At 32.5% G+C, this 22,406-nt stretch overlaps 1 protein-coding gene across 1 annotated transcript in view; it reads left to right on the forward strand.

Annotated features, from left to right (window-relative positions):
- The window catches only part of LOC132939787 (disintegrin and metalloproteinase domain-containing protein unc-71), a 273,188-nt gene that overhangs the window by 227,082 nt on the left and 23,700 nt on the right, over positions 1-22,406 (forward strand). The window contains 10 exon segments of the mRNA XM_061007159.1: positions 11,445-11,514; positions 12,077-12,223; positions 14,378-14,572; positions 14,677-14,751; positions 15,012-15,184; positions 17,197-17,366; positions 19,122-19,285; positions 19,444-19,467; positions 19,469-19,618; positions 20,800-20,995. Coding sequence (XP_060863142.1) covers positions 11,445-11,514; positions 12,077-12,223; positions 14,378-14,572; positions 14,677-14,751; positions 15,012-15,184; positions 17,197-17,366; positions 19,122-19,285; positions 19,444-19,467; positions 19,469-19,618; positions 20,800-20,995 — 1,364 coding nt within the window.

A 22,406-nucleotide genomic window follows, 5' to 3' on the forward strand; every position in this document is an offset into this window, starting at 1 on the left:
CTTCACAGCATTTCTTCGAAATGTGAAATAGCCTTCATAGTTAGATTCCATATTTCTAAAACAAATTTAACATTAACTGTATAGTGGTCATCGGGACATCAATAATATAGTCGACGGTTTAATGTTGGACTTTTTAAAAATTTTGAAAATATTACCCTTACCGTTTTTAGATGTTAAGTTTTGTTCACTTAAAATAACAAATGTATATCAAAATAACAAACGATAAATAGTTTTATGAATTTTTAACCATTTACATAGTTTATTATTATATGTTACGGATAAATTCAACGAGTGTTATCATGCGCAGTGTGTGTCTCGGCGTATTTTTTTAGTGTCATCAATTTTTATAGTAAAAATAATAATAATAATGGTAATAATAAATTGGATACGATATTATATTTTGTGAGGTTAGGTTTTGTCACTGATTGAGCAATCGTACTATATTCAAAAACAGATTTTGACACAACGTGGCTGACACGACTGACAGAAGATGTTATTACGGGTTTTCCGTATACCGCGGTTTACGCGTAAGTGTACTTGAATAGAGAGGTATTTGTCATTCCGTCAGTGCTGTACATATTATTATAATATACATACACTGGAGCCGTCGCTTTGCTCGCGTCAATTATTTTCGTCTCCAATAATATTAAACTGATAATCCACAGTTTTCGGAATTCCGTTAAAAAAAAATACACAGTCATAAATCCCTCCGAGCACCGCTCGGCACACGATCTTTCTGTACTACGGTAAAATACTTATTCAGTTTATATTGGTTTAAGAGATTTCGCTTACGCTTTCTACAACATTCTGTTGGAATCAACAATTTAAAAGATAAATAGTGGGAGGGGGGGGGGGGGGTCTGAGCGAAGATTAATTGGATAAACTTTTGTTGTAGTAGTATGTACTTTATTCATATATTATGTGTATATTATTATTAAACGTGTACGCTTTATGCTTTATCGCTATTATTCTTAACCCAACATAATGATAAATAATAACAATTTCCGTCCATCTATTGTCTTGTCGTTTGTTTGCACGAAGAAATAATAATTATATCAATATGATCGGTCTATATACAGTCAGTTGCACGCGCGGCCACACAAACCGAACGAAAATGTTCAGATTTCATTTTAATCAATCAACAAGAAAATTATAATTTAAGAGTCCGCCAGTCGGCCGTCAGAGAAAAGGGGCACTTGTTACGTATATTAATTATTGTAACTTTAAAAAACAAAAAAAAACTATTGAACAGAAAATCATATAAATACGCACATAACGAGATTAGTTTTGGATAAACTGACGGCGAGCGACGGACTCCGTCGGTCACAGTAGTGTTAATGTGCATTAATTACGCCTGCTGAATCCAACGGTTATGTGTTACCTACTATCGGCAGGACGGTATGTAGTAACGTGTAAATTGTGAAAATTCGATGTGAAACGCACTCGTCGTCATCAAATGTTACATAGTTTCGGGGCCCGTCTTCGAAGAAACGAACGAGACGACGGTGAGACATTATGATGTTAAAAAACAACGGACGATGATATATTATTATCGCGATGATGAATTTTTTTTCTTTCCTCCTCGTCCGACGAACTACAGACGACGACTGCTGCTCGATCTATAAAATACAGGTACCTGCAGCATTTGTAACGTGCAGCTGCCGTAGCCCGACCTTTGTCCGTCCGTTTTAATCGCGCGGACGTGCGTTTTCCGTTCTCGCGGACACGTCAAAACCGTTAATCGACGGCACGTGCGAATTGTGGTCGGGAACATACAATTTTTCATTAGCCACGGTAACCGCGGTATCTATTATTTTAATAACATACGCCGTTCCCTTCGCGACTATACGGTTTTTATTTCGTCCGGTTGTCACAAGCGCGGACCGACGTCGACGCATACATATTACACGCACGTGTCGCTAAAAAAAATGGAAAAATGGAAAAGAGTCGTCTCGTTTCCACCCTTTTTTTTATAATAAAAATATATATATTATATATTTTTTTCACTTTATATTTAACACCCGGAGCCGCGTACCACTCGCTGCGCGCGTTATTATTGCTATCATCACGAGATCACGTACACTCGCGCACACGCGCTCCTCGAGAAAGTCGTTGTGTGTTCGCGGAATGTTCTCTGCTCGGCCGGCGATGACGAGGGTGGCGGTGGAGGTGGCCGTGGCGGAGGTGGAGGTGGCGGCGGCGGCGGTGGAAGTTCCACTCTCTCTCGCGCCCATTAATCGTACCGATTCGTATATTAGCCCCGCGCCCGCAACATTGATCGATAGCCGTGTCGACGGCGGCGGCGGCGGCGGCGGCGCGCCGAAACCGAAATTTCCGACCGGACCGATATAATATTATTTTAAAACACGTTTTCACACGCCTCCCTGCGGATTTTCCGGCCGAAACGATCGTCGGCGACGGCGGCGGGTAGGTCGCGTGTGCGACAGGCGAGTGCGTCGCGCAGAGAGCGCGTACATACTCTCATACGTGCAGTGCCGCGACAAGGTTTTATATATTTGTGTGCACAAACATATTATATATATATAATATATACCGCGGTAGTGGTGCGGTAATGGATGGGCAACTCTGGGGAAATACTCGGAGCGTTGTCGGGTCGAAGACGACGTCTGCCGGCGGACGGAGAGGGTTGGTTTTCTTTCATTAGGTATACGCGCGCGTGTGTGTGCGTGTGTGTGTTGGTGTGGGTAGGTGTGGGTAGGTGTGGGTGTGTGTGTGAGTGTGCGCGCCACGACTCTCCTCCCGCCCTGGACATTACCGCCGAACTCCAGCTGGGGATAATCAATCATCGTTCTCGAATTGTCGTTTATATAACCACTGACGAGAGAATGGCATTATAACTGTGCTGCGCCAGGTCTCCCGGTTCTCGCTGGATGCACGGCATATTATTATTATTACTATTATTATTATCATTATTATTATTATTATTATTATTATTATTACTATTATTATTATTATTATTATTATTATTATTACTATTATTATTATTATTATTATTATTATTATTATTACTATTATTATTATTATTATTGTTGTACGTGTAGGTATATAATGTAGAGTGCGCGAGCGTGCACAGCAACTCGCCCACACGCCTTACGTGCGAGTGCGTCCTATCACCGAGTCCTCGTTTGGCGTGTACAACCACCTACCTACTATATTACACTGGACGGGCTCGTATCCAGAGTTTTTGTCATGGGGTCACTCAATAAATTATGAACACGTATTAAACACTCACTGTACAGTATATAATATTATTATATTATATTTATTTACACACTAAATACCTCTACGCACGACGTACACACGTGTAGACAAATTAATTGAAAACGACGATTTCGAAAAGTAGAAACGTTTATCTTTGAAAATGTGATCGTTAAAATACTGTGCAAAATCAATGAAAAAAAAATATGTCTAAAATAACATGAACATTTTCGATAACAATAATAGTAGATAAATCATAATATACTTCCCTAATAGGTATGACACAATATTACACAAAATCATTTATTTTTCAAATGTGATTTATAGTATTTACTTTCACGTAATTAAATTGTTCATCATTTATATCATTTAAAATTTACTTTCAGATTCAACTAAAATTAATTGTGGGGACGGAGTGGCCGAGCGGACTAAGGTGTCGGTTGCGACGCGCACCGACGCCGGTTCAAAACCTCGGCTGCGGGTGGCATTTTTCTTCGGGCAAGTCACGGTGTCCGGAGAGAAGTGCCGCCATCCCCCACTCGGGCATGGCAGATACCTACGGGTGCCCACTAAAAAATCTGCCAAACTAACAAACACAAGTGTTTAACCTACAGTATCCTCCCCCACAGTGAAAAAAAAACCACCCAATGGCCTAAGTTGCCACGGGTTGATTAATAAAAAAAAAATTAATTATTCCACAAATGTTTTTTTTTTATAACATCTAATATGCAATTGTTTTAGTCTTTAGAATGAATTTACATTTTTCTACGTCGTGTGCATAATATACTATACAATATACTTTTATATAGCAATCTTTTTTAAATTTCCTTATTCAAAAATATTTTCTTGTTTTAATAATTTATTTTTACCGTGATAAGAGATACGCCACAACTTTTTTTTTTTGACGAAAGTTAATTTTAAAAATTAACCTTTTAATATCAAGAACAAACTATTTTTAGGTCGTTGTTATTGTCATAAATATCCCTTGTCATTGAATCAAATTACACATAAAATCGTACTTGGCCATAACTTGGTCAATGTTGTATCACAAAATAATAACTTTTTAAACATTACAATAATTATAGGTACCTATATAACGATATTAGAATACTGACATCCGTACACTTGATATACCTAAAGGTCATCTACAACAATAAAAGATAATAATAATTTTAATAGCTTTTTTTTTTATTTAAATGTTTATTTGTGAAAAATATTTTTATTCTATTTATTAATATTTTATTTAAAAAGAAAAATTAATTTTGCAGTTTTAGTATTTTAAATTGCACGTTTTTGCAATATATTTTGTGTTTATTCGTGCGTGTACAACAGTTTTTTTTTAGTGCTCAGCCCTGGTTGTATAATATTAATAGCTATACAGAAAAATGTGGAAAAATTTAAAAAGAGAAACAATAAGTTAATTTATTACTATATGACAAAGACACTTTATCTATATGCATTATTATACGCAAATAATAATAATAAAAATAAAAAAACCCCATCCTCCCACCCTTCCGAAGACGCCCTTAGCACATGCACAGTCCGTATTATTACTTATAAACGCGCCGGTGGTCCTGTGCAGTTTATTACGACGTATTGTAATCGTATTACTCGTGTTCAAATATTACTCTAACGAAACCCAATTATTAATCCTAAGTTCCTTGACCGTGCGCGCCATTTATAATAATAATATGTTATTCTCATATTGCTTCGTGTGCCGATCCCGAAAGTTGGGGTTGTTTGTTCGCGCTCATATTATATGCGCTTATAACGTATCATCCTCGCAAATCAAATAACACGGTGTTGATGTTTGTTTACAATGACGCCACACACGCATAATAATAATAATAATAATAATAATATTATTCGAGATGATCGTGTTCAGAAAACTACTGCTGCAGTATACGAGCCCTGAACAATGTACCATTAAAACACACGCGATTCGGGAACATGAAATAAAATGTATAAAATATATTGTTATTATACGACTGCAGCTGCGCTTGATAGGCGTGGGCGTGCAATCGGTAATATTATGGCCAAACAAACGTCTCATCAATAAAGTATTTTGAATAATAACGATATTATCGCAAACGAAATCCGGACGAATCGGCAAACTCAATCGGCAGTTGTATCGATCACCGTCGTCTTCGCGTGGTTATGATATAATAATAGTAATACCCACGTGAAAACAACGTAATACGCTTCGTGACATTATTGTTTTATTTTAAACAAATAACGAAATTACGATTAGTATCGAACTAGATTGTTGACGTTATTTTTAATAAATTATAGTTGGATTACGTCGCGGTTTTCGGTATTAAAATTTTCTCGACGTTCTTTCCAATTGAATATGCAGTGCCTGGAAGTATTTTACAGCCCTGCAGGGTAAAAATTCCTAATCGAAATCCCGAAAATATCTCGCGATTCGGGATTAAGCAACTCCGCGACATATTTTAGATGTTCAAATTATTATGTTCGATCGGATAAAATTCTGGTATCCAAAAATGTCGGAAGACCGCGCAATATAATGTGAATCTCCGGGGCTTACGCAGCAGTCGCGATTACGAACCCCAAGTCGGATACAATATTATTGGCAACTAAATCGCGACGTATCGATTGATATATTTTTGCAAAGCTATAGGTACGTAAATAAGCCGTTATTTGTACCTACGATAGTAATATAATAATAATAATAATAATAGCTGTACGCGTAAACGTATATATGAAAGTTTATATTAAACGAATTGGTAACGTTATATAGACTATTATAGCTAGACGCAAACACGATTAGGAATTCACATCACGTAGTGAACTTTGGGATCTCCAGTCGAGTCGTGGTTCTGAAATGTTATTTTTTTTCCTTTCCACTCCAATGTGTTTTGACATGTTATTAATAATATTACATACATATTATTATTATTGTGCTGCACATGCGACCTGATTCTTCAATTATAATATTTGTGTTTACATTTCAAAACACTTTGTGACATAAATATTATTTGTATAACATTAATTTAGTCGCGAACTTTTAGTGGCATGTAAAATAGCGAGATATGGAATAGGATTTCACTTTAATATTAGATATATTATTTTTAATATCCACGCAAATAAAATATACAAATGTATGCCTTCATATAATATTATGTTACATTGTGTCAGCAAACATTACGTTGTACCGTACAACGATTAAAAATATGCAGTTAATTAAAAACGTTTATTAATCACATGTAGTACTTACTACAACACTACTACAATATAATAATAATATTATATTAATTGTCCAAAAATGTTTGGTTTTATAATTAATTATTTCATGGTGGTACTGCAGGTTATAAACGTCCTCGCATTTATTTCTATTGATTTGACTATTTCATTCGTAATCGTCGTATATTTCAATTATTGTGTATTTTTATGTTTATTACCAAAAGTTAATAACATAAACAAAACAAAATACAAATAAAATTATCCGTGAAATTTAAACTGCTATGCATCTAGGTTCTATAATTTAATAGCCGAAACGAGATTGTAGTAATAATAATGTAGGTTGGTACCTAATTTAAAGCATCACTGGTAATGTACATAATATTATAATACTTTATAGTATAAAGATAATTTAATTTTTGAACAAAGGTATTATAAATGTACACGACATAATTGCTAAAATAATTATTTATTCAGATAGGTTGTGTTTGCGAAAAAAATAAAAATAAACCTATGGAATTTAATTTCTAACGTAATATTTTTTTCGAGAAAATAAACAGTATACTTCTCATTGTAAAGAATGTCATTAAATGTATAAAAAAAAAATTACCATTGTGTCTCGTGTGCATAGGTATTTATTTAAACAACATTTTCAAAAATAATTCAAATCATCTAAACAAGAATATTGTGCTTAATTAATTATGCGTGGTTTCAAATAACTAAATACAAATTAACCAAATATGCATTTACTAAATCAAACGGGAGTATATCCTACCTAAATATAATTCTATTACCTTGTATTTTAAAATAATTCTCAAGTAAGTAAATATAATTAATAATAAAATAAACGAGTTCGATAAATACATTTGTTTATAATTAAATGTAAAATGTATATTATATTATTAATTCAGTAGCCTACTTAATCTTTTCGGATCAAAAGTGGCGAAATATAAGATAAACTTTGTGACACTATAGTGTAATTCTTGTTTAAAACTGTTAAACTATTCTTGTCCAAAACTTCATAATTTCACATGCATATATTATATATATATATATAAATCACAAAATATATAATCATAAATCATACCGGCCGGATAAAAGGTCTCTAGAATTGATAATATTATTATTACATAAAACAGTTATTATATAAAACGGTTTGTTTCTAATGTAAAACTGAATTAAAATAATTAATTACCGTCACATTTCGGTGAGTTTTTAATTGTTTTAATTGCCTCGACGTATTATTCGGCTATGTTGTTTTCGCTGACAGTAACGCCTAGTCAGCGAATAAAAGCCTAAAGTTGGCAACTACACATAATCACAAAATGTTTGACACAAACATTTCTTCTACACGAATGTCAGTCAAATTAATTTTCCTATTAAAAATAATACCGATTTCCCGATGATTCGACAATATTTCGAATAGCAAAAAGACATTTTGTCAGACCCCTTTCCGCCGCTGAAGAATATCGAGAGGGTATTACGAAATATATGCTATCCGTCAAGATCGAAGGAACTGCAGGCGGAATAAATCCTATTATTTGTAGACCGATATAAGTAATCCGACATGGCAGCCCAGGATCACTCATTGTCTTCCCAATCTCCCGCCCTTTAATGACATATCGTATATTCTTTTTTTTTATTCTACTTTTTATTTATCTATATCCGCGTATATAGGTACCCGCGCGCACACCGACTACGTCAGCTCTCTAAAATCTGTCTGTATCACAATGTAACCACCGGGTACTGGGTTAGGGTCGAACCCGGTCAATAGCAATATAAATATATAATATATATTATGCATATTATATTTATATAGTGTCTCTCCTCCGTATATCCATCAATGTATACACGGGTTTTCTGCCTACCATGTTCCAAGGGCCGAAATCAATAAACTGAACAAACTGATATGATTTGTTGTGTAGACTATTTAAAGGCACCTACAAAAATATTGTAAAATATTCTATCAGAAATTAAACTAACTAAACTATTCAAATTATTAAATGTTAATACGTTTATTAGTTAATTAAATTGCGGTAATAAATGATACAATGATAAAAATATTAAAGATTATAAGTAGGTACATTATTATATATTATACACGCATTATAATGTCAACAGGAAATAGGTTAATAAACATTACTAACAGTTAAATATTTTTAGAAATTTAAAATTTTATAAGGTATTTATTATTTGATAACCTTTAATCAGGGTACGAATAACTTATGAAAAACATTGTATTACATCTTCAAGCTTTTTATTCAAAAAAAACGTATTCATAAATATTGTGCTATTAAAATAATAATCATATTAAAATCATATATAATTATTAATTTTTGAATTAAATACAACAAAAAAACAACATTTGTTGTTTTAATATTGAAACATTTATCCATCTCCAAAATGTAATAACAAAAAAAACAAATCATTGTCATGCCGACTAATTTATCGCTCCTAAAAAATATTGTCAGAATAAATAATAACACAACATGAAAAAGTACAGTATTTATATAATAATTAATACAACAATATATAATGAACAATTCAAACAATTAATAAATAAAAAAAATTAGAAGAATATGAAATATTCTAAAAAAGTAAATAGTTATGCACATGTGAGTAAACGGAAAATGTGTATTATAATAATATTAAATAGCTACCTAGTCAAAGAAATTTCTAGTTATACAAATTAAATACATATTAAATGATAAATTAAATTAACTTGATAGTATGAAAGATGCGGAAAAAAAATAAGTTAAAAGTTGAAAATACAAAAAACATATAAATTAATAATATGAAATAGTTAAAAAATAATAGATAATTACATGTTGGTACATGTGAAAACACAAAAAAGTATATTGTTATAAAAATATGAATTAGTTTTACAAAAATACTAGTTATAAAAACTATGTAGGAACACGTGAAAATAAATATTAAATGATAAATTACAGTAATACGATATACTAATACAAACAATTCAAAAAACATTGGAAATTCTACAAATGTAAACGTACAAACAAATTAATATGATATGAGTAAGGAATACCTAGTCTAAAAAAAAAAAAACAAAAAAAAATGTTAGTAATTATGCTAAAATTATAGGTACACATTTTAAATTATACATGTCAGTTACAACTTACAAACAAATTAAATGATAAATAAATGGCGCATTGGTTTATGAGTGAAAATATGAAAAACATATGAGTAATACATACCTAGAAATACAAGAAAAACTACATGAATTGTTGATGAAAAAATATGAATGAAAAGAAAATTAATTTAAAAAAACATACACAACGCCATGGGCGGAGGGCTCGTTTATAGACTCACACTGGTGATTTGTGTGCATTTCCGACGATAGGATCTGCGATGAAACAATTCCCGATATTCTGAGTCCTATAACGCATGTGCCAGGACTTTTTCACTCAACTCCTTATCAGTTTAACTTTTTAGTATACTTTTTATTATTCAACAATCTCCCTGTGAAAGTATATTCGTCGGTTCGTACTTCGTCCGCCGTTCACGGAGACCACCACCACGACCACAGTAGCAAGAGTTTCTGATAGCACTCCCACCTCCCAGTGCCGACAAGAACGACCTGTCGATTCGGAATTTCTGATACTGCTTCCACCGATTGCTACCTGTCTCGTCGATATCTACCAAGTAAATCCTCCTCGTCCGATGACCATATTTGTAATTTACTCCTGGTCCAAAGGTCAGGATTTCTTCTCGTACAATGACCACATCAGCTACTAGGATTTGAAGCAGATGTGGCCATTGGACTTTAAAAATGGAAGCAGTGGCAGAACTTCAACGCCGTTCTTTTTTGGCTCTGAGTAGGCCGATGCCGAGTGCCAGCAGAAAGTTGTACTGCTGCTACAGTAATTCATTTTTTAGTCACATCGCCCAAAACTGGTTTGCATTAGAAAAATTCCCGCGTACCTACCTATCATTGATTTTATCCTGTTATTTTTTTAAAAAAAACTATGCATTTTTTATTTTTCCGGAATTTACCAACTAGATCCAATTTACTACCCGAAGTTTCTGAGTTTACACTCAATCATTTTTATTGCTCAAAAAGTTGATGGAAAAAAAAAATAATAAACACACATAAATGCAAAACCAATACTTTAATCGCTCCCTCAGAGTCCACAATTATTGTTGAATTATACGTATAATCATTAATCATAATATTTATGAACAATTAACCTAATGATCATAATTATTCGAACCGTATATGAATAGAATAATTAAAAAGGTTATTTAGTGTATTTAAAGTAAACTTAAAAATGATATATTGTATACATGGCCATGTAATGTTTGGCATATTTGAAATAGAATTATTTACAATTTTTTTTTTCGTTTAAAACCTTTAGTAGGAAAATTGATACACGAATAGATACAATATTCACCGTAAAAACTTTTTTTTTCATACCATGAAGTTAAATAATAAACTATTACATCCACTCTAGTAAATGTAATTTAATTTAATCTAAGCTATCATTTTTCTTTTTTTAATTTGTTATTTGCATAAAGCCTCTTATTTTATCTTACATTTTTAATAACTTTGCTCTGGTCTGGTTAAGTTATAAACGAATTAAAATAATATACAATAATTATTAAAATTGTGTATTTTAGTAATTAAGTGTATCGTGGAATTGTATAACTACAGAGGAAATTAACTGTAAATAACCAAATTCGTTTTAATTAGAGGAAAAATTAACAATATCAGTTATTCAGTATAAAACAAAAAACAAGGACCTCATACATGAACTAACAATTACAAAATACTGTTTAAATGAAATAAATAACAAAAATGTTAATTTTTTATTTATTTTGAAAATGTTATGTCGCAAAAGAAAAAAGTTAATAATGTTAACTCGTAATAAATCAACTAATATATTATGCTCTTTTGTATTTTTATTTCGCATAAAATGCCAGGCTTTTTGGGAATTGCATTACTTATTTAATTTATGTGTACAAGTTCAAGAAAAACATACTTATATTCCTTTATTTTATTACAGACAATTACTAGCACCGAATTTAGCACAGAAACATTTTTTACCTCATGGAGCTGAACAGGTTTCCAAACAAGTACGTATAAACTGTTAGTTTTATTTATAAACTGCACTCCATGAATCTTAATTAAAATGACTGTACTCAGTTCGTCGTAAAATGTTTTTAAGGCTGATTAAAATTATTTTCGACATGATTTAATTATGTTAAGGAGCGGCTTTTAAATAAGAGGAATGACGTAAACGAGTTACGGATGGTGAAAAAATATCTTATATTTTCAATGAAAAATAATTGCTTTCAATTATTCCTCGAAATATGGAACAAAATAAAAAATAAAAAAACAATCTAATTTTCAACATATCATAAATCAAATTCTCGCCTTTTTACAAAAGCTGTTGAATTCTTTTTTAATCAGTCATTTTTAATATTGTTTGGTAGAACTTCAAACGTGAACTCTGTGTTTTATTTTGAATTCAACAAATAAAAGTTATATTACTATCTTATGATTTTTTTGAAGTTCTTAAAAATAAAAATATTACATCAAGAATCACATCAAAATATTTATTTTAATTATCTTACGACAAACAAAAAAAAAATACACACTTTTCATATATTAATATGTGTTTGCGTTTTGTTTAAGGAAATTGAACATTGTTACTATCACGGGACTGTTAAGGATATTCCTGGTGCCACAGCTGCGTTTCATACTTGCAATGGAGTAGCCGGAGTCATACATATTGGCAACGAAACGTTTATTATTCATCCATTTTACGGTGGAGACTTGTCGGTCAGTATAACGAAAGAAATAAATTCTATAAAATGCGCAAGTTTATAAAATGTTAATTATTTGACCTGTTCATAAACAATAATTATTGTAACACTATGATAAACGAAAAGGATATTTATCAATGGTATTGATAAAAATATGTGTTCAGATTTATTTTAGAAATCTTGAAATATAATTTACTCTACACGAAACCCTTTGAACATGCACCTTATTTTGCATAATATACATTAATCAATATATTTTTGTACAAACCCTATTATATTTAATATTGAGTATTATATTATCTTTTAAATAATTATTAAGTTATAAAGAATTGTTTGTTTATTAAATATAAATAACGGCCATCGAGTCAATAACTTATATTTATCTATTAACAGTAGGTATAAAAATAAAATAAAAAAAACATAATCATTTCTATATTATTATTAGAATCTGAAATTTGTAACGCGGGGTGTTAGTTAGGCAATTTGTCAACAGTTATGCGTTTATGTACAATATTATATTAGAACTAACAAAAAATATTGTAATATTATCGAATCTGAAATGAGTATAATGATAATTAATGATAATATACCATATTATTATTACCGGGTCGCATAAACAACTGATATTTGACGATTCACTAAAATGAAATGGACCAATCATGGGCCACTAAATCATGTTTAAGGGACCATTATCTGCTCACTATTGACCGTTAAAATATATTTAGTGATTGTTTATGCTATCCCAGCATAAAATTCATACACCATTATATATACAATATATTATTAATATCACAATCGAACGAGAGACTCTCTCAGCTAACTGTCCACGTTAGTGTGAAATAGATACAGCACTTCATAAGAAAAATGAACGTGCCAGGTGATAACTGTAAATTCCAGAATCATGAAATGTTTTGCTTTTAGAAAGTGGCCTCAGTATTACTATCTTTTTTTCCCGGAGGAAATCTGTAGACCATTGTACTCGTGGAATACCCAATGTCATTAATCATGGCCACTGACAGTCCCCGTGGGAAGAAAACATTCCAGAGTCGACATGTATATAATAATATATATATATACATTTTTTTTTTTTTGCGGTACATGTATGTTAAATAAATGAATAAATAGATCGTGCCAACAGACTGCAAACTTTTCGGTCTGCTACGGTAATACGTAAATTAGAACAGCCACCCGATCTAAATAATCTCAATGTTTCGTTGTAATAAGTTTAATGCCTCAAAATAGTTTAATTTATGCTTTGTTAAATAAATAATATTATTTTTTCATACTTGGCCGGTATAATTAAATTTATAATGCAAATTAGGCCAAATTCTCAGAAGGTTTGCTGTTGTTGAGTGATGAACTTCCCTATCCATTTATTTAATTTTCAAAAATTAATAATTTCGAACGTCTAAAAATAATTAAATCCAGTGAACTTCGTATTTTTGTCAATGTTTATGGAAAATTTAACCGACGTTTATTTATTAACGGTGTAAAATATATTTTTCTCATAAAATATAATAATTTTGACTTCTCACTCGCAGCATTGTGTAGAAGTTATTATAGATGATTAAACTTTTTTTAAAATAACAGTATATTGGGGCTGTTAGTTTTTTACAAAAATTTTCTGCGGTTCAAATTATTACCTACTTTTTTCTGAATTGATAAAAGATTAGGACATATATAAAGGCAGGCCATAAACGATTATTCAACGTGCTATAAACACTGAAATCGAAATGGGCCCCCTGGAGATCGTTTGAAATGCACTTCATATGGACACAACAGCGACATAGGCTGCAAAAGAAGTTTTTGACAGTTCCAATTTTAGCGCTACAAACGTGGCAGGGGTAAAACAGAAACCTCAAAATAAAATCACTCTAGCGTAACCTAAACGCCAATATATGAACCCCATTTCTTTCCGAGTACGCCCCCGTCAAAACGTGCTAGTTAGTCAAAAACACGACGCACGTTCGACAAATTCCGGGGAAAAAAGAGACGAATAAAAAAAAAAAAACAATAAAAAAATACCGAAAGTTCTCGTTGGATCGAATTTTTCGGGCTTTCGAAAATCGTTCGTAAGCGGCATTTTGGAAAAACGAAATCAATTTTTATCATCAGACCTGCCAGTGCAATGAATATTATTAATAACGTTGACGTTTACGGTTTCCTGCAGAAACATCCTCATGTGATATTTGAGGCCCGGGACAAGGCTAAACGCGGATGTGCCAACGACTTGCGGTCGGATAGGAAAAACAAATACACCAACGGTTTCACCGGCGGACGGTTCCGGAAAAAGCGACGACTAAAACGGGACGTCAGAGAAGTGACCAAGTACATAGAGACCGCTCTCGTGTTGGACAAGGCTATGGTAAGTTATGTTATTACACGATTGCGTTTTAACCGTCATCGGTAAAAAATATTCTTAAAAAAAAAAAAAAAACCCTTTTTTAACGCCATTACAATATTGTACAGTTTGAAATGAGAAATGGCAGCTCCAGATCTGAAGTAATCACCGACGCCATTCAAATCGCAAACATAGCTGATTTAGTGAGTACCTGTCCGCCGTAATTATACGAGTATTATGATTTGTGATACACTGTTATTCGTTTATACGTATAGATTTGTTTACAATATTATTATTCGTATAATATACGCGTACCTATAATCATCAACAATATTTCTGAACATTTTCATGGTTGTTTTTTTATACATTCGAGTGCGGGAGGGGCGGGGGGAAGGGGTTATTTCACCTCGGAAAATCGTGTTAATATCTAACGACTGCTTGTTTATTGTTTCTATCCACGCAGTATTTCCGAACGATTAACACCCGAGTGTCGGTAGTCTATATTGAAACGTGGCAAGGGGCCAACCAGGCGCTAATTGATAAAAACAAAGAAATTAGCACTGCATTGCTCAATTTTAACGAATACTCGTCACATGCACTGTTCAACATCGGCAAAGACACTGCTCAACTACTAACGTGAGTACATAATAGTATTGTATTTGTTTTTAACGCGAAAATGGCGAAATTATATATTAAAATGTATTCGTCGGGATTCGTCATGCAAATATGAAATAATGAAATAACAATATAACATTGGGTACTTAGCAAATATTTGCACGACGTATTGCTCGGTTCATACCGTGTTCAAAAAGGGAAATAAATACATCATACGCATGAAAAACACTCGCAAATTATTTTTTTACTCCCCCGTTTGTTTTATTTAGGTTGTGATTTTTATGATTATTATTGTTATTTTACTTAACATGACGTATGAACATAATACAAAAATCAATTTTTTCTTTCTTCTACCACGCATGGATTAGGGCTCAGGCAATCTCTGCCGTCAAAACCTAAGCCGTCTTCAATTTGCTTTTATATCTGTTCACACTTTCTATAAAACTTCTCTTTCGATTTTCCCTTCCCGTTCCCATCAATCAAAACTGGTGGCGTCCACCGTTGCCACCCTTCCGCACACCACTTGAATATTCTCTCCCGCGACACTCATCCATCACTAAATGAAACGTACTATTATCACTGCAAACGTGTCCTTCATAGAATTCATACTTCACATTTGCAATTTTTTTCCCTTCATATATCATCTTCATCAAAATATGCAAAACACTTCATATCCATATATTTCATTCTAAGGGCGTCCTCCAAACATGTCGAACAAATCTTATTCATATATGACTGAGCACTGATTACAAATGTACAAACATAACGCAATGGACAATGATAATTAATATACCTACGATTTGTTTTGATTTTAATTTGTAAGACAATGAAGAATAAGAACTGATATATTTTACTTAAAACAGAAATACTAGGTAATAGTTTTTATAATAACAACAAAATATATTACTTGAATTTAAATTTTCTGATTTTGAGTATAACATAATAATACATTTTTTTCCCGATTCATTATAATAAGTAAACTATAATATTGCTTCTATATTGTAACAATTTTAGAAAATGTGCAACGGCAATACTGTCACATTAAGTGTAGTAAAAATTAAGTAGAAAAACTACAGAAACGCGTTATGTTGCCGAAATTACAAAGTACTTATGTTAGTATGTAGTTAGCAGCAAAATAAACGATCTGTTACATAGGTAGTGTAAAATACATGAGACACTTTGAAAGTTTTGACCACTTACGTACAGAGTAAGGTGGCTGATTTACACTACGCATGCTATTTTCTAACACTATAACAGTTTTAACAATCACCAAAATCCTTTAACAAAGTTATAAAACTTTTTTTCTACTGCTGCAATACGAAAATAATGTATTTGTTTGAAATTTATAGACCATTTTATGTGTTATCTGTGTAGTATAACCTATTGATAAAATAATATACTTAAATCGACGCCATATATTTCTTCATTAAACATTAACAGCATTAAACGGTTACTTTTAGATTGCTTGTAAACTAATTGAAACGATTTTAAGTTTCACTTAACCTTTATAATATAATATAATATACGACCAATAAACACGTTACGGATTTAAATCTATACCCTTACACAAATTAGGAAGTGCTATCACTGGATGGTTTCTTCCCTCACCCTATTCATGTCTTTTTTTTTTTTTTAATATAATGTAGCACATATTCTTATTATGCCTATGGGTATAGATTGTATATTCTCTAATAAAATTTATAAAAAAAATCTATACCTATACACTCACATAATATCGATGCCACGTGGAACCGTTTGGTATTTTATAATGGCCACGGCATTTATATTCTCGATAAAACGAACTAACACATCGTTTCCTACACATATTTCCGACTCCTCAAAATATAGTAATATTTTGCGTGCAGTTGATTCGATTTGGTTTGGTATTTAGCCTGCACGCCGTGTCTAACTTGACGTATATCAAATAATTGCGTTTCGTTGTGACATTAGATATAGATTTTAATACATAATTGTTATTATTGCGTACAAACTTGTATCGTTCGTGTGACGAAATCTTTTTTACTAATTTCCAGTGGAGAATATTTTGTGGGCGGCGAGACGGGGATGGCTATCCATGGGACCGTGTGCACAGCAAAGTCCGTGGGCATCAGCGTGGATGTGAATGCCTACGAACCGCACATCATAGCTGGTTCGATGGCACACATGATCGGACACAACGTGGGAATGGGCCACGATGACAAGAGTAAGTGATGCGTACAATGTGTACAAACTTACTTGCTTACTTACTTGTGATGTGCTTAAAAGTTAAAACACATCGCCGAGCCTGGTGAAATAAATCCCCGCGCAGAATCGTCCGGGAGGCCTGTATTCCGCACGGTCTGTATATAATAGCAGCGGTGGCCTCAAGTGGGTTTATAGGATTTCTGAAACGCCCTCGTCCTCTGATTTTGGGCCAACCGTGTAATAATACTAATAAGTACGATGATTACGCTTAACGAGCACACGATACTTAACGGCGGTGGTTAGGTCAGAAAACGACCCTATATATATATATATATATATATATATATATATATATATATATATAATACATACTAGTCACTATAATATACTCCGATGACTGTGGAGTTCAAGGTTTTTAATTAATTATATAAAAAGAAAAAAGTCTCTGAAATTAAATCACAGTCTCGAGGCGAGATCACAGCAACGGTAATTAAAAACCACTAATATTAGATAGCTGTTCGTAATGATGGTCACGTTTGTATCACTGCATTTATGTATCTGTACTGTTACTTTATTATGTTTGCTTATATACTTAACTAAAACCCACCCACGGACGACGCTTAATTCTCATTTAAGAATCTGATTAAATCATAATACTAAATATGCACTTAGTTCCAGAAAATTTCCAGATCAAGTTGATATAAACGTAATAAATATGTGGTTTTAGTCTTAAGACTATGTAATAAAAACAACGTTTAGTGGTGGTGACCTTCTTATGTGCGATAAATAAACAAAACCGAGCAATGATAATAATTACACCTCTGGGTTTCTTGTATACAATATTATGTATAATTCACAGCTGATATTAACCATCTTTCAGTACAAGTGCGATTCTCCCATCTTTAAAAAATCACTAGCATACCCTAGTTAAATTTAAAATTAAATTTACTTGTACTCGTTTATGAAATAATGTGGTTATCATATAATATATTATATTACATTAAACGAGTATGAATGTATGATCATGAAATGTATTTAACTTAAATTCATTTTTAATCAATATTTCAAAAAAAAAAAAAATACACAAGGACTTGGACGTTTAATATACAGTGTTTACAATAAAAGTAATCAACCTTTTTTTTTTTTAGTTTTCTTTTTTTTTGACTCTTGAGACATATCCAAGTGATAAATAGCCTACTTTTTTTAATTTCTTTATAATTAACTACGTAAACACTCAATGAAAAAGCTTACAAAGGAAATTGATGACATAACCACTTTTTTTCATGTTCTTTTATAACACCATTGAAGGTTGATACATCCTCATAATATATTTCATACTATACCTGTTTATAAGTACCTACATAAATAATCGTTAATTATGTTTAAAGTTGTAAAATATTAAAACACATGTATAATGCAAGTTGCATTATGCAACTATAAAATGTTATTACTTTTAATAAAATAAAAAATATTGTGTGACACAACCTTATCACTTATGCATATTATTATATTAATAATAATAGGTACCCGTATAAACGATACAAAATATTACGAAATTTGATTTAGTTATAATAAATTTCAATTATTATTTCCCAATACAAATGTCCATTGTCTAATATCAATAGTATTGTCGCATGTCTATCGTTTCAGGTCCACTAGACTCTGAGATCAAAGGTATACATGACTTAAATGTATTTCAAACGTTGTACTCAATGTTAAAACAATTCCAGTGATTTGATAAAATTAAAGTTTTATAAAATATACCATTTTTCAGGAGAAGAATGTTACTGTCGCGATTGGCATGGTTGTATCATGCAACAATCGATCGTGGGCATGGAGAATATTCAGCCGTACAAGTTTAGCGATTGCAGCCTCAACGATTACATAGACGAATTTCGGGAAACTCGAAATATGTGCTTGCTCAATAAACCGAATGAGGTAAAATCGATACTCTAATTATTTATTGGAAATGCCGAGGAAAACCCTCTAGGCTCTCTGTGGTAGTAGATTCGGGGATGAAACGTTTCGTATTTAATCTGGTCACTTCGTCATAAATGTATTATATTATACATTATGATATGCCCTTTGTTACACAGGCCACTAATTTACAACAAAAATGCGGGTAACAACATAGTGGAAGACAACGAAGAATGCGATTGTGGCGGGTTCGACAACTGCCAAAAGAATGATCCGTGTTGTGATCCGATCACGTGCAAACTGATAAAAGAAGCCGAATGCTCGGCGTCCGGGACTTGCTGTAATGATTGCAAGGTAAATTATTAATGTCTATAATAATAATATTATGTGGGGGACGAGGTGGCCGAGCGGTCTAACGCGACGGATTCGGCACAGCCGGTCCGAGTTCGATCCTCGACCACTGGGTGGCATTTTTCTCCGTGCAAGTCACGGTGTCCGGAGAACAAGTGCCGCCATCCCCCCACCCCGGGGCACGGCAGAAACCTATGGGTGCCCCATTAGAAATTCTGCCAAACACAACACACACGTGTACCAACCTACCCAATATAAAACCTAACAAACCTACCCAATATAAAACCTACAGTGCCCTACCCACACCCAATGGCCTATGTTGCCGCGGGTTACCCAATAAAAAAAAAAAAAATAATAATATTATGTAATAACAGGAGGTGAACGATTTCGATTGAGTTTGGAAAATAAAAACGTTCAAAATATTTTACGTAGTCCAGTCTAGAAATAAGTAGTTGCGTCGTAAATATTATACACGGTATGATTCCCTAGATTTCGTTTACGGAAGTTAAGTATGACAATAAATTCCCGCTCGTTCCGGTCTCGACAAACTTACATGTCCCATATTACGGTCGTCAATTTTACCACTGCTATACTACCACTCGGTGGTGTAATTGTGGGTAAGGTATGGAGGCGGAAAGGAATCATTTCGCCGGATTTGCCAACAGTAGAAATCTGTAAAACTTCTAGAATAAAGAAAGAATGACGTGATACATTTAACATAGATTTATAAGATAAATATCTTTTTTTCCTATTGTATTTTTATTTAATATTTTCCATGTTGACGCGTATTGTCGGCGTCATCGCATTCTCGGGGTTACAAAAATGACCCAATAATATTATTTCATGAATTGTAATTGTACAGGATGATTATTTTTTTTCAAACAATAATTACAGCACGTTTTTTTAACGGTGTACCTACCATACGTGTAGTCCAATGATATTGTACCGATGATATATTACCGTAGTATCCTGTTTCTGAGACCACGATAAATTGAACTTCGAGACTCTTGTGGGAACAGACAACTAAGTACTGTGCGGGTTTCGAGTACGGCGAATACATTATGAATTCGTCCCCTGGTATTTTACCCGGTTAACGCCACCGCTATAGTACGACACCGCGGAGCATAATGTCGTTCTATGACAATATACTCTGAACGAAAAATTTGACGTGTCTGTGTCGACAGTTCTTGGCGGTGGGCACACTGTGCAGGGCGGCCAACAACGAGTGTGACTTGCCGGAACACTGCACTGGCGACAGTGGCCAATGTCCCGCGGACATGTACAAAAAGAATGCCAGCCCGTGCGGTACGGAAAACGGCTTCTGTTACATGGGCGAGTGTCCCACGCTCAACGACCAATGTGAGCAGATTTGGGGTTACGGTGAGTATATTACAATATAAATACTATCGTTTGAATACAATATAATCAATGGGTATATAATATTATACTCGAACGAGTCGTATCCGGGGCCTCGTGTCTGACATCGATTGAGCGGGTGGTTTGGGAGAGGGGAGGGCGGTGGGGGGGTAGTAGGGAATGTTGCGGAGACCTTTGTAAAAATTGTCTGGTAAACATTTTTTAACGGATTGAAATTTTACCTACCTGGAATCGTGATATTTGGCGATAAAGATTTGTGACAGTAATTGGTAAACTTTCATGAAAACAGGTGTGCTATAGAAGTCTTCATTTTTTTCACATAATTTTAATTTTAATTTAAAACTTATGATTTATTCGACATGATTTATTGTCATACATAAAGAACTATTCTAATAGTAAAAATGACTTATATTGAATTAACAATATGTTGACCTGGGGTCGAATTTCGTATCTTTCTATAGTTAATCGAAAAAATAAAATATATAAATTGCCCTACTAATTTTGATAATTAATAAAGGGTCGTATTACTTTATCATAATCAATTTTGTAGTTTATAAGTTTGTAACTGTATTTATTATTTTTCTAACAAATATGCTGGGACATCATTTACTTACAAAGCCCCTAATATTTATACAATCTAGTACGATGTGATAACATTTTATTTTTATGTATACATATTGTGTATAAAAAATGCGAAAGTATTAATTTAACACTTTACAGCGTTATCTCTTATCATAAAAAAATCGATTACTGAACTTAATGAAGTAGAACGGATTAACTAAATTAACCAACAGTTCATTAACTAAAAGTAAAAGTATTTAACTAAAGTGATTTTTTTTTTTTGCCTGGTCTGGAATTGCATGTCCAACCAAAAATAAAATCATTATTTCGGTTCAAAGTGAGGTTAGGTTAGAATTTGAAGTTTTTTTATGAATTTAGTATAAATTATTATTTTGTGATTAGGTGCAACATGAAACATATTATTCTGATTTAAGATACTCATTTATATATTTAAAATATTCACATTTCACATTTAAATTAAGAAACTTTACGAATCGACCAATTAAATATCATAATTGAATTGTTTTAGTAAATTTTAATAAAATTGGTACCTGTATACAAATATCAAATACATTTTTCTACACATAACAAAATAAATATCTAATAAATAAAAAAAAAAATTTTTCAAAAATGTAATTATTACATATTTTTAGGTAAATAAATACGTATATTCATAATATTCTTCTATTGTACTCTTCGAATATTTTAATCAAAAAATCATATTAGTATAAACTATATATTGTGATATTGTCTTCAAGTTCAAATATAATAAAATATTTTATCAATTATTATAATATTATTATATAATATGAATATGATAAATAAAACTTGTATGATATATATTATATTATAA

This window comes from Metopolophium dirhodum, chromosome 2 (genome assembly GCF_019925205.1).
Source record: "Metopolophium dirhodum isolate CAU chromosome 2, ASM1992520v1, whole genome shotgun sequence".
NCBI classification, from domain to species: domain Eukaryota; kingdom Metazoa; phylum Arthropoda; class Insecta; order Hemiptera; family Aphididae; genus Metopolophium; species Metopolophium dirhodum.